General features: G+C 35.5%; 1 protein-coding gene across 6 annotated transcripts in view; it reads left to right on the forward strand.

Annotated features, from left to right (window-relative positions):
* col7a1l (collagen type VII alpha 1-like) overlaps positions 1 to 13,525 on the forward strand; it is a 59,318-nt gene that overhangs the window by 32,538 nt on the left and 13,255 nt on the right. For 5 of the 6 annotated variants that reach the window (XR_006250729.1, XM_043237529.1, XM_043237528.1 and 2 more), the window contains exons 41-80: positions 94 to 129; positions 603 to 647; positions 1,380 to 1,415; positions 1,728 to 1,763; positions 1,858 to 1,890; positions 2,355 to 2,426; positions 2,521 to 2,580; positions 2,873 to 2,908; positions 3,066 to 3,146; positions 3,346 to 3,381; positions 3,574 to 3,618; positions 3,724 to 3,795; positions 3,941 to 3,976; positions 4,092 to 4,121; positions 4,313 to 4,354; positions 4,446 to 4,508; positions 4,587 to 4,625; positions 4,760 to 4,819; positions 4,944 to 4,976; positions 5,338 to 5,403; positions 5,491 to 5,535; positions 5,616 to 5,651; positions 6,850 to 6,876; positions 6,986 to 7,054; positions 7,134 to 7,196; positions 7,330 to 7,347; positions 7,431 to 7,466; positions 7,561 to 7,599; positions 7,691 to 7,726; positions 8,393 to 8,527; positions 8,653 to 8,754; positions 8,926 to 9,087; positions 9,272 to 9,379; positions 9,695 to 9,739; positions 10,325 to 10,393; positions 10,807 to 10,866; positions 11,088 to 11,132; positions 11,246 to 11,293; positions 11,989 to 12,042; positions 12,121 to 12,177. Coding sequence is in view for 5 of the 6 variants with exons in the window: in XM_043237529.1 (XP_043093464.1) it covers positions 94 to 129; positions 603 to 647; positions 1,380 to 1,415; positions 1,728 to 1,763; positions 1,858 to 1,890; positions 2,355 to 2,426; positions 2,521 to 2,580; positions 2,873 to 2,908; positions 3,066 to 3,146; positions 3,346 to 3,381; positions 3,574 to 3,618; positions 3,724 to 3,795; positions 3,941 to 3,976; positions 4,092 to 4,121; positions 4,313 to 4,354; positions 4,446 to 4,508; positions 4,587 to 4,625; positions 4,760 to 4,819; positions 4,944 to 4,976; positions 5,338 to 5,403; positions 5,491 to 5,535; positions 5,616 to 5,651; positions 6,850 to 6,876; positions 6,986 to 7,054; positions 7,134 to 7,196; positions 7,330 to 7,347; positions 7,431 to 7,466; positions 7,561 to 7,599; positions 7,691 to 7,726; positions 8,393 to 8,527; positions 8,653 to 8,754; positions 8,926 to 9,087; positions 9,272 to 9,379; positions 9,695 to 9,739; positions 10,325 to 10,393; positions 10,807 to 10,866; positions 11,088 to 11,132; positions 11,246 to 11,293; positions 11,989 to 12,042; positions 12,121 to 12,177 (2,211 nt within the window). In the remaining variant the exon portion in view is untranslated. The remainder of the gene's footprint in view (positions 1 to 93; positions 130 to 602; positions 648 to 1,379; positions 1,416 to 1,727; positions 1,764 to 1,857; positions 1,891 to 2,354; positions 2,427 to 2,520; positions 2,581 to 2,872; positions 2,909 to 3,065; positions 3,147 to 3,345; positions 3,382 to 3,573; positions 3,619 to 3,723; positions 3,796 to 3,940; positions 3,977 to 4,091; positions 4,122 to 4,312; positions 4,355 to 4,445; positions 4,509 to 4,586; positions 4,626 to 4,759; positions 4,820 to 4,943; positions 4,977 to 5,337; positions 5,404 to 5,490; positions 5,536 to 5,615; positions 5,652 to 6,849; positions 6,877 to 6,985; positions 7,055 to 7,133; positions 7,197 to 7,329; positions 7,348 to 7,430; positions 7,467 to 7,560; positions 7,600 to 7,690; positions 7,727 to 8,392; positions 8,528 to 8,652; positions 8,755 to 8,925; positions 9,088 to 9,271; positions 9,380 to 9,694; positions 9,740 to 10,324; positions 10,394 to 10,806; positions 10,867 to 11,087; positions 11,133 to 11,245; positions 11,294 to 11,988; positions 12,043 to 12,120; positions 12,178 to 13,525) is intronic. The other variant, XM_043237526.1, reaches the window with a different exon arrangement.

Genomic DNA, 13,525 nt, shown 5'->3' on the forward strand with positions numbered 1-13,525 from the left:
CAGATTTAAACCTTAAAAGCAATTTTAGTGAATGTTAAGTGCTTCATAATGGCAGGGGTGTTTCACCGTTGTTGTGTTTATGTCTTTGTTTAGGGGAAAAAGGGTCTTAAAGGAGATCAAGGAGACAAGGTATGATTTTGCTCAATTTAGTCAGGCACGTGACTGCTCTTTTTTTATTCAACCGATATGCTCTTTTTCTAAAATAAAAAAAAAAAATCAATCGCATCAAGTGCTGCTGCTCTGTATTTAAAACCTGATCCATAATACATCCTACTTGACTTTTCAACATGTTCAAAAGTCACTGGTATTGTTGTTAGAACCATTTCTAGCTCTACAATATACAATATTGACTCAATATTTTATATCCATTGATTTGTATATTCGTGTCATGTTATTGAGTATATAAGTTGTAAAATATATAGTCAGCTAGTTAGTCATAAAAATAAACCTGTTCAGGATGATATAAGACCTGACCATACTCTCATGTTTATTTTACAATAATCTGATGGTACATACATTTTTAGTATTAGGTATTATTTGTCGCCTGACATTTGTTTTCAGTTACATAAATGACTAACAATACATCTTGATTTGTTTGACAGGGTGAACGTGGGGAAATTGGACCTATCGGGCCTTCAGGAATTGCAGTAAGTCCATAACTTTTACCTGTTCATAAAAATAACAACTGCAGGGGAAGGTCAGTTGTGTGATGAGCCAGTTTCACTGCACAAATGCTTTGTTAAAAAGTCAAATCCGTATTCGTCTGTTCGCTCTTCAAACTTTTCTCTGTACGGCGCTGTCGAAGTTCTATTAAGAGCAAGGATGAGCTGTAGATCTCGGGGGAAATTAAAAGAGTCGATTAAGAAACAGGAAAAACGCCTCCTCTCTCCTCTCCGGCCTGCGATGGACTCCAAAATACACGTCAGACTAAGGATCCATTATCGACCTGATTAAAAAGAGAAATATCTGAATGGAGTGTCCACCTAATAATGAGTTATACGCATGAAACATTAAGAAATACTTTATTATTGTATCCCTCACATGCAACCTTGCCACTGTGTGTCCATCTCTGGCAATTCAGATTTTCAGCAAGTTTCAAATTAAACTTCTACAGTCATTATGAAACCTAAGGCTTCAGAGAGGAGATCAAGGACACTCTCCAATGATTCGACTCCTCATTATCCTTCGGTTCCCTTTAGAAACACTATGGCATGATAAAACGTTTGGTTTAGAGCTCTACCGCAGATGCTCTCAGAGAGCCCACACTAGACATCTAACATCTCTCAAAGCACCTGAGGTCATTCATATTTGCTGAATACTAATTTCATAATTCTTGCAATGATTAGAGGGAAAGTTTACTTTCTCTTTTAAAACTTTAGGGCTTCCCTGGAGCTGCTGGACGAAAGGGTGACGAGGTGAATCTAAACTATTTTCTTCATTTGACCAATTCTAATGCTGCCCAAATTTGGTGGATTTACCGTTTTATATAATGAGTTTAATTTATTTTAACTGAGAACTAATAAGTGTGTGCAATCAAGCATGCAGCAATGCAATCAGCCAGTGTTTTAAAACTTACCTTTTTTTATTGTCCCTGTTTTCACATGTCAATTATGTCAATTATGTGTAGTCAATTAATGCATGTAAATTTTATGCATTTATCACATCAGCACTTACAGCGGTCTATAAATAAACAATGTGGGATTTGTATTACTGTGTTTGATTCACAGGGGCAGCGCGGCCCTCCCGGTGACCCAGCTAAAGGGGTAAAACTGATATCCCAGAATGCCTCAGTGTCTCACCTAACACGTTTTTGCCTAATAATAGACTGTTGCTAATATTTCCCCTCACATTTCACAGATACTTGGTCCTCCGGGGAAAAAGGGTGCGAGGGTAAGATACAGCATATCACGAAAGGTTTCAAAATGAAAAAAATGTTTTAATATGTGAACAAAAATCACCCTTGGGTTTTACATCCTAGCTCATAAATGAAAATTGACAGTTATTTCCCCTTGGGTTTCTTCAACTGCATTGATGAAAACAAGCAGTGCATCCAGCACTTGGACATCTTAAACATGGTTAATTACTGCCATGAGCACAGATATGAATCTAAGAGCTCCCCCAGGTCTGCATGTCAATGAGGAAAAAAAATTACTTATAGATTGCAGTGTTTTGCTGCAAGTACCAAAACACTCCAGGGGTAAAATTTACATTGATTAAAAGTTTTTAAGTAATGCTTCTGAATAAACCAAGCTGAGTTTGAGCACACCTGCCTTATTGGTGGTTGATGTTTTGTATTATTTTTAATAGAGATATTTAATCTTGGTTATCTTTTTGCCACTGGACTGTGTGTAAAGGGGGATGTTGGACAAGTTGGGCCACCAGGACCACAAGGAATCAAAGGAGATCAAGGCAATAAAGGTGAAAAGGTAGGTGTATTTTTCTGTTTTGGATATAAAAAAGTATATATGAATTAGTTGCCAATGTGTATGTACTGATGTGTTGTCTTCTGGGTTTTTGAAGGGCAGTCCTGGTTTTGGAATCCCCGGTCAGCCCGGTCCCAAAGGAGAGAGTGGAGAAAGAGTGAGTGTTTATGTTGGTTTTTAAGAAATGAACTATGAAACTATGTATGCAATTGCACTACTTTTTAAAACTTTGCGTTTGGTAAGAGTTGTTTTAGAAAGAATTCTCTTATGCTCACCAAGGTTGCATTTATTTAATCAAAAGTACGCTAAAGCAATATAGACCTATATTGTGTGTATAGCAAGAAAAAAAGGACAAATCTACATTTGTTCATAAATTCAGATATTTAGAATACCCCAAAGGAAAGAAAAAACCCTATTTCCCATTCTGTCTCATTTTTTTTTTAATGCAGGGCAACGTTGGATTATCAGGAAAACCTGGGCCTAAAGTAAGTTTCTTATACTCAGCTTTACACATTTGTATTTTATTGACTTGTGTACATGTGGAATTCATGTTTTTATATATTAATACTTATGGAGTTGGATTTGTGAATCAAAGAGAGTACATAAAAGGTTACATAAAATCGTTTATGTGATTGTGTTCAGGGCACTGATGGGTTCAAAGGAGAGAAAGGGGAAGTGGGCTTCCCAGGCAACTCTGGCTCTCCAGGACTAAGAGGTAAAGATGTAAGTAAATCGAAAGCCCAGAGTGACTGATACAAGAAGGATGGGAGTGTGTGTATAAGTGAGCGTGTGTATGCTATGCATCGCTGCACTAAGGATATTAGAAATAGAAGGGTTACTTTGCCATAAAATACCTATTGTTTGCTTTTTAATTAATGCTTCATTCATATTAAAATACATTTTCTGCTTTAATGGATTTAAGGGTGTGCCAGGACCGAAAGGAGAGATGGGATCGAGGGTAAGAATCAACATCAAGCACATCGTTTTAAACACTTTTTGTTTTAATTATTTACTTCAATTGTTTATATACTGAGCTATTATTAATTTAACCTCACAAAAACTTTACTTTTTCATTTAGACGTTATTTAGTATGTTTATTACTAAGCAGTTTTATCTTTACAAAGCAGATGATTTTAGGGTTTTTTTGCAGGGAGAGTCTGGTTCACCAGGAGAACCTGGAGAGAGAGGAGTTAAGGTATCGTCCCTCTTTTAAACCCTTCCAATTAAAAACATTTATTAATTTCCTATCTAACACTAATTATAAAAGCATAAAGTCACTTCTCCTCATCTCCAATGTCAGGGGCCTCTTGGTCTTCCAGGACGGCCCGGTGACCTTGGGGAAAAAGGCGAGCCGGGGAAATTAGGGTTACCCGTAAGCAGCTTTCTATTATTTTACATTTTGTAGCCAGTATTTGATCGATATTTCTATAAAGCACTTCCAAACAGCCATTGAATTATGAACTATAATAGCAAAGGATAGTCAAAGCAATTGGATAATGAATGCCCATATATTTCAGGGTTCAGAAGGAAATAAAGGAGAGAAAGGCGAGCCGGTACGTGCTGCTATTAAAAAGCACAAGGATGGCTTTGATTTTATACAATTTTTAGTTTTTTCTTGTGACAAATTAAAAAGCAGGAGTCACCGTATTAATATTTCATTTTCTGCAGGGAAGGCCGGGACCACCGGGAGACACTCAAGTGAGTTTTACTCTCTTTGCTGGGTATTATAATCAAGCTATTTAACATAAATTAATATTAATGCAGTCATGTTTTTACAGTGGGCTTGTTTGTTACACATGTCATAAGCTGTCAGATTTGTATTGCTTGTTATCTTTAGAAGCATTTGTTTGGTTGACTATGACTGGTTAACCATATTTCCCCTTCCCTAGTTCACCACGTCAGACAACACCATTCTCACTAGGGCCATTAAGGTAAAAAAAAAAAAAAAAAAGACATTGATATATAAATACATTGATATATAAATACACACACAAATACACTTTGTATTTGGTGTCTTTAAAGGGTGAACCCGGTGAGCCGGGGCTCCCAGGACTCCGAGGGGAGACAGGACGTCCTGGACCACCTGTAAGTTAGTGTACCTCCACATTTAATGTACTATATATGAAAAACTGAATGATATGGGTTGCTTTTATTCTCCCTTAGGGTCCCGAAGGTAAACCAGGACCTCCTGGGAATTCACTGGTGAGCCGCTCTAAAGTTATGTCCACCTTTATGATTATGCTTATTAACTTTTTTTTTGTCAGTGGAAGATGTAATTGGAAAATGAACCATTTAAACACAATATATAATGTAGCTCAATATTCTTTCTCTTCTAGCCTGGATCTAGTAACGGAAGAGATGGTGTGGATGGTTTACCAGGAAGGTCTGGATCTAAGGTTTGACCTCTTTATTTAAATTTTAATTTATAGTCCTTTTCTAAAATATGGTGACTTGTTCTCTTTATATGTGCTAGGGTGATTGTTTTAAGTTATAATGTTCAGTGTTTTTGTGTGTGCACAGGGTGAACCAGGACATAAAGGAGACCCAGGACCAGTGAGCAGACCTAATTAAAGCTATTTAGTGATGATTTATCTAATGATTCATGATTTAAATTTCAGTGACATTAACTAAATTGCAGGGTGTGTGACCGGTGAACATTCTTAAAGTGCATCAAATGTCTGCACGATGTCTGCTAATGAGATTTATCATTTTGCTTAATGTCAGCTAAAATAACGAATTTAGCTAAAATATGTAAAAAATAAACAATTATGTGCACTTTCCTAAAGGTTTTTGAAGGCACTTTCATCTTTAGTTCTTGAAGAACAGAGTATTATCATAATTAGAGTGGTTGCTGAGTTATTGCTGCACTTTTCAGGGTTTTGTGTGCATTTTTGTCTGTGTTTGTATCCAACAGAAAGGTGAGAAAGGAGATCCTGGACGTGCTGGGATTACAGGAATGCCTGGCTTACCTGGGACACCTGTGAGTGTATATATATATATAACAAACACAGCAGATGTAAATCACCATTTTTTCTTTTTTCTTATCTTTTGTTCTCTTCTCTTATAGGGTAAACCTGGTGTTGATGGGAAACGAGGAGTAGCAGGAAAAGATGTAAGTTTAATGTATTATTGTAGTTCTAAATGCTTTTGAGCTTTTTATCAAACCAAACCACGTTGATTTTTGTTCTTCAGGGAGATCAAGGACCAAAGGGTGATGAGGGGACAAAGGTGGAACAACAGACTTTTATTAACTACTAATCCATTTAAATTATTAGTTCACCCACAAATGAAGATTTGAGGAAAATGTACTCACCCTCAAGCCATCCAAAATATATATAGTTTGTTTTCTTTATCAAAACAGATGTTGTCACTGCAGAGTAGGGGTGGGCGATACGGCAAAAATATCATATCACAACAATTTTTTTTTTTCAGAAATATCACAATTCATGATTTTATCATAATTCTTTGTCATTAATTTTACTATTTTGTAAGTTGTCTGAGAGGTACAGACAAACTAATTCCCTTTTTTTAAAAAAAACAAAACCTTAAAAAAATAATACAAATAAAATAAAAAAGAAGATCAGATATTTAGGCCAAAATGAGCAAAGTCTTCATTATTTTATCTTTGTCATTAGAATTGATACACATTATAAATAAACATAATAAGAATAAAAAAGCTGTGCTTTTATTTTTCAGGGAGAGTAGGTGTATTTAATCGTATTGAATTACCAAATGTCATTTACCCTCTATCAGGTTAACATTGTAAACTTTTTTCTTCTTTTGAAAATTATTATTATTATTATATTCAGTGAGGACCAGCTACTGTTTGGTTACTCAAAATAAAAAAATTTTGTGTTTAGCGCAAGAAAGAACTTACCTTTAACCCTATACAGGTTTGGGACAACATGTGAGTAAGTAATGGCAGAATTATTATTTTTGGGTAAACTGTGCCTTTAATGAAAAGTGGCAGCATGTTTAGTACTGTCCCTTTAAGAGCTGCACAGATCTAATAAACGCTGTTTGTTTTTGAAACAATCAGATGCAATACATAACTTCAGTAATTAGGCGCTGTTGACAGACTTTTAGTGTGTGCGTGCTACTTAAGTGAACTTAATGTGAATGTATGTCACATTGTACAGTATATTTTGATGGAAGCATTAGAATTGCAGATCGTAAAATGGCACGATACTACAGTATTTCTCAAAAAGCAGATCATGGAGAATTTTTTTAAATCGTTATATCGCATAGCCTTACTGTAAAGGATACTTTAGGGAGCAAGTGATATGCTAAATTTCTACAAATCTGTTGAGATAAAGAAACAAATACATGGATGGCCTGAAAATAAGCGCATTTTAGTTTTTGGGACAAACTATTCCTTTCTGCTGAAATGTACTTGCCTTACATAGTTTCTTATTTTATTGCATAGGGTGAAAAAGGTGAACCTGGTGCAAATGTAAGATCATCCAAAACACATCGTAATTCAACAACAATTTATTTAAATGCAGTTTTAACTGTTTTAATGCTTTGTTTATATCATTATGCCTATTGTTTTAAATGCTTAGGGTAATGAAGGTCAAAAAGGAGAGCCAGGATCTCCAGGCTTGCCAGGTCCTCCCATTGTCCTCCAAGATGTAATTATTTTTTCTTTGTTTTTGAGCTTAGACAAACTTTACTTGCAACCATGACTGTTATATTTGTGTTTGTTCTCAGGGTATGTCCATCGAGGATATAAAAAAGGCATTTCCCATACCAATGGGACCCCCTGGTGTGGTGGTGAGTGTCTCGTTGTTAGCATCGTAAATACAAGCATTTATAAAATAATTAACATAAAAAGGCTGGGCTTTCGTGTTTTGCATGCATTTATATTGCACTGACTTCTTACGTGTGTGTGTTTCTGTGTTTGTAGGGTCCTCCTGGGATGAAGGTAAAGTATAGCTCGCCAAAAATCCTTGAAGAAATGAAACGCTTCTCAGACGATATGAGATTTTTCTCGTTTTTGGTTGGCAGGGAGAGAAAGGAGACACGGGTTTGAAAGGAGAGAAGGTATCAAAGTTTCTACATTTCATTGATTGCACAAGTTATCTCCATAAATCTATGCTGCAGAAGCAATGATAGCTGGCACTGTATTATTTAACAGGGTGATGCTGGCCCACCGGGGAGAGCTGTTGAAATGAGGGTTTGCGTGCTTATTCAATGCCTATGCATAATTTACTTTATTACAGAACCGGTCTTTGGTGGTGTAAACATATTGTTACGTTCTATTTCAGGACATTGAAGGATTGTTTGATTCATATGGTATTAAAGTAAGTGTGCTGTATTTTTAAAAAAGTTCACTTTGAATTTAGCAGGAGTTCTGAAGGCATATTTGCTAAAACTTTGCATAATTACTTTTTGTAGTTACGGGAGCAGGGTGACTTAAATGAAACGTTTTATTTAATTTGAATGCCTGTATATTTTTTTTCATTCATGATGCCAGAATACTGAATGTTGAAAACATAAAATTATATAAAACATTATATGTTACTCCAGTAAGTGTTTTACGAACTAATATCAGAATCGAATGAAAATTCATCCAGATTAGCATTCACTTCAATTTTGATTAGAAATTCAGGTTTAATATTTAATCATCTTTACATGAATTTATTAATATGAATTGTTCATATTTAATATTAATACTATAAACACACTTATGTTAAGGATACATCCGTAACAAACAAATAATTGAAATGTTTTGCTTTTTTAATGAAATTTTTACTAACTAACAAATGAAAATCAATTCATCAGGATGTAGTGTGCACCACATACAAGACCTTTTTACTTGTTTATAAAACTCATTGCTACAATTATGAATTATTTTATTGTAATCTCGTATAAATTATACGTGTATATGATTTGTAGCAAATTTGAATTGCATTGATGTTACACTCCAGTAAAACATATTGCCACATTTACAAAATGCCCTTTCACAGCTCTCGCTGCTGAAGGCCTTGATCGACAGGCTGCTTCAGGATGGTATGGAGGAGCTCCTTCATGAGATCAGCACCAGCAGAAGAGTGAAAGGAGACAGACAGGAGCCGGACTCAAACATCATCACTGAATACACCGTGAGTAGCCTCCTGACCCTACAAGACATCTCAGCTAAATACTATAATAATAAACATACTATAAGCAATGATGTTTGTCCTGTATTGAGTCTATCTGAATCATAAGGCCTCTTTCTAATCCACAGAGCTCAGTAAAGTACAGTCACCCGCAGGAGTCATTACCTGATTCAGATTTGACCGAAGAAGAGACTGATCTTGAAGAGGGACAGATGCCTGAGCCCAGTCCTGTAAGCTTACGTTTGTATCAGTACTTACAGCACCATTATTCATAACCAACATACTTTATTCCGTTATTTTCAGATATACTTGACTGATGTGCTCTGATATAGTGTTATCCACAATTAATGCAAGCAATGCAGATTGCTTTTTAATGTGGCTTTGTTGCCTTGTATTTTAAGACACCTGTCGTAGAAAAAGAAGTGGACCCTATCCTTTCGAATATCTCTTCGAATAAAACCAAAGACAAGCTAGTAGATGTTGAAGAAAAGAAACTGGTGGAGACCAACTTCAGTGATGTAACACCTTTAAAATTTGTCCAAACCAACACTTCCTCTGAGAGGGTATGCTTACTACTGATATTTCATTTTATCGATTGTATTGAAGCTCATTAAAGTGTGTTTTAAGTGTCGTTTATACCGAAAAATGCTTTTATCGCATCACTTGGCATTTTTCAGATTTATTTGAACATAATTCAATTTATTTGCTACTTAAAAAATAAATAAATAAAACCTTTTTTTTCCACAGATGGGCTCTGGAAAGGTAGAGGTAAGTATGGAGACAGTTTTCCACAGCCATGAGGACACAGGAAAGAAAACATCTGGAGAGAAGAAGAAAGGCAGGGAGAAGGGAAAGGTAAACTGAAGGTTTCAGTCTCAGTTCTGAGTTCTACTTACTGTAAATTAACACAGTATCAATTAATAAAGAGTCAAATTAGCCAATAAGCAGGTTTTGGCTATTAAATATAGAAATGTCTTTATACTGGTTAAAATTTCAATCTGTGCAATAACAATAAAAACCTAACCAGGCATAATTAGAACTAAACATTACAATTAAATATCAAATGTCATGGCCACTAACCTCCTAAATGTCTCTAAATATTTTTAATGATTGTTATTTAAAGCCTTCTCGTAAATTATGATGATTCTCAACTGCTAAACTCTCAACCAGGGCAAAGGAAATAAAGGACGTCAAAAACGACAAAGGAAACGTTTGGTAAATGTTTCATCATTGCACCTAACCTGACATTCACACATCATTCACATCTAAGGGAGCTTCATAGTGACTAAAATGTGGACTTTCTGACTATTACGTTGACATTTGTGATTACTTAAATATTGTGATATACTACAGTTAATATAGACTCATTAAATACTGCTTGAATCCTAAACGAGTTATAAATATACATTCATAAACACACATTAAATGCACTCGTTTCGCCAATAATCATTATGTATAATTAATATGCTAATATGCTGCAAATGTCTTTAATCACAGTCATTATACTTCCGCTAAATGTATGAAGAATGAATGAATGTTCTGTCACCTTGAATATTTCCCTACCTTCAACCCGTATGACTTTAATGGAATGAAAACCTTGGATGAATTATAGCCACTTTAAACTTTCCATAAATCATGTTTACTAATATTGTTATTAATTTTAGTTTGTAATGTGTCTGTAAATCATGTCTCGAATGTGTTTCCGGCCTGTTCTCCAAAAACAAGCCCTTTTAGCTTCTGTCTAATAATACTTGATCATTAGGAGGCAGGACTAATTTTTCTTACCTCTGTAAATTACAGGAAGATCGAGACAACATGGAAGAGGAGGTTGAGGAAGCGTCATATGACGATGAGGAATATGAATATGAGGTAAGTCTGTCGGATGAACGCACTCTGAAGTTGAAAGTATGATGACAAATACACCGATGTGATTCGTAATCAGATTTTGTCTATAATGTGTTGACACATTTATAATTAATTGAAAGGGAACTGACATGTCAGCCTACGCCAATCAGCAGAGTTCACCTCATATCTCCCTCCCTCACACCCACACCGTTCACGTCACACTGAACAGGGCCTTCATATATTACTCCCACTCCACAGCCAAAAGAAGAAACAGCAATCACAACATTTCTAATTATTGTTGAGTAATCTTCTCATAATCTCTCATCTCTTGCTTTCAGTTTGTATATTCAATCAAAGGGATTTTTTATGCACTGAAGCCGATTTTTTCATGAACTTTTCGCGTCGATATTTTGAATGTTTTGTTTGTATCGTGTCAGGACGAGCTGCCCACAGAAGAGCCCTTTCCCTCTCGAGAGGAGGAGGGCGAAGGGGAGGAGGTGAGCATTATTAAAACCAAATCAAATCACAACACACACACACACACACACACACACACACACACACACACAACTGGAAGCTCTAATCCATACAGAGTCACATGTTAGATGAATAGAGGTTAACGGTGGAATAATGTTTCATCAGTACAATATGGTTTTTAAAGTGCTGAGCCGAAGTTGTTGTTTTTTTTCCCTGTTGGAACTCTTGTTTTTGTCCTCAGCTAAAATACTCAGCAACAACAGCTATATATACACAAGAAAATGAGGTAAGAGTGTCTGCTAAAACTTTCTTTTTAACATGACTAATGGTTTTAAATGGTTGATATTGAAAAAAATGTGCTATATAAATTCTATTCAAAGAATGTTAACATTTGCACAGGGTGATACACCTTCTCTGATTACACAGTCTCCGGAGGAGATTACACTGGTAAGAATATACATGGCCAACAGTTTGGGGTTGATGACACTTTTCAGTGTTTTGAAAAATAAAATGGTTGCGCTTAACAAAGCTGCATTGGGCTAAAACTACAGTAAAACTTGTATTTCTGTTTTAGCATATTTCAAATGTAATTTATTCAGAACAAAACTTTCAACAGCCATTGCTCCAGTCTTCCAGTTTTTTGTTAACTTTTTTACTTGACAAAATAATTGCTTTTATCAGTGAATCATTTTGCATGAAGTTCAAATGCATTTTAAACAGTCGACATCACAGATAGTGATATATAGTTGAGTTTCGAGAAAATGAAAAGAGTAACTAATGGAAGGTCATTGTGAAAGTAATGCACTGACATCCCAGCATGCACTGTCCTTGATTTTCAGTCACAGTTCCTCTAGATTGTACACTTGCAATGTACAATGTAACATTAAATGTGCTTCATAATCACTATTGCTTTACTCCGATCTTCAGTGTCACATGTGCTGCTGAATTCTTCTTTGAAAACATTGGTAAATGTTTAATTAGGATTCTGAAATGTTCAGAAAAACAGAATTTATAATCCTGTTTTTAATCAAAAAGCGATTCATCTCCTTAACAGTAGTTTTGGCGTATTTTACGTGGTATTTTTTTACTTTTCATAATTTACAGTTTGCCAGCTTTACCATGTCCTCCCAATGTGCTTTCAGATGGTTCTCACGACAACAGAGAGTCCCCTGCTTTCATCAGAAGTCACAGAGCAGGTACTTGTTCAACCCTATGTTAGTTTCAGCGGTTTACTGCATATCATACACATCTAACTAACTGTATGTGTTTTACAGACACTGCCTGAAACCACATTAATATCAGAGCTAAATACGACACAAACCGGAGAGGAGGTAAACACTGTCTGTCATTTAGCTTTCTCACTTGCATGTGGCTTCAGTTTGAAGCATGGACTAAACAGAGCTTTGGAAATCCTTCTTTCAGCATGTTTGTTGGATGTTTTAGCTTATTTCAATTGATTAATTCATCCATTTTGATCATTTAATTGGCATACGTTTTGAAATGTCTTTTAATTACATTTTATTTTTTAATTGCATGACAAAATAATTGCCTTCACTTCGAATTTCACCAGTGCAAACAATATACGAATGAATTTTAAACAGCCAGCTTCAGTGTATAAATGTAAAGTGTGAGCATCAAGAATATAAAAAATGTCATCGTCGAGTAACACACTGGCATCCCAGCATGCACTGCACTTGATTTTCAGTCGCGATTCCTCTGGTTTGTGCACTTGCAATGCAGATTGACCCATGAAACGTGCTTCATAGTCGCTCTTACGGATCAGCTGCGGCTTTTCTTTAATATATTTATTTTCTTAACACAGGAGCTCCCCTAAACTCTGTAAGAGAGACATTCAAGTGTGTAGAAACTGTGAAGGGTAAAAGAGGGGGAGGATCTGACTGGCCGGCATTACTTTGGGAGAGCCTCCTTTCCCGTCGCACAATGATGATGTCATTCGTCCATGCTGCCTCCACTACGACTAGCATTCAGTACGCTGCAGTGCCTTTGATAGCTTGAGAAGAAGCTCCAGCGCTCTCTGAGAGACCAGCCCAGTAGAAACATAAAGAACAGATCTTATAATGTGCTGTTTTACACTTACTAATCAAATACAAGCTAAATCATCTATAATCCATATTAAAATTGACAACACAAAACACTCACGAGTGGTTCTTGACATTATTCTGAGTAGTTTTAATAGAGAATCAAATCAGCTCATTCAACATCGATCTGTTCATCAGTTCCTTATTTATTGATAAGACTGAAAAAAAGATTGTATTTTGTCTGTCTGCATATTTAGATGTTTTGGGGGGTAGCTTAATGTGCCGCCTGTTTTCACTGGTGAAATTCAATGGCATATTGCATTTTTCATATTTAATCTGTTTGTGCATGTCTGTCAGTAAATGTGTTCTTTCTAAACCGGTCTTAACCTGTTTCTGAGTCTTTATTGTGTTATGTGTGTTTAATTCTTTCAAAATCACGATTGCTTCATAATATTATATTAATATAATATTTAATTTCGCTTTTGTAATTATTTTTACATATTTCCCCTATTTTAAGTTGGTAATCAGCATTACGTTACAATAAGTTACAATAATTACAATAATAATAAGGTTTTGATGCTTAAGTTCAACTGTAGCATTTTGAAAGACTGATTTAACAATTCAGTAAAGTAGCGATGTA

The sequence above is a fragment of the Puntigrus tetrazona genome, chromosome 4, assembly GCF_018831695.1.
Source record: "Puntigrus tetrazona isolate hp1 chromosome 4, ASM1883169v1, whole genome shotgun sequence".
In the NCBI taxonomy this organism is placed as follows: domain Eukaryota; kingdom Metazoa; phylum Chordata; class Actinopteri; order Cypriniformes; family Cyprinidae; genus Puntigrus; species Puntigrus tetrazona.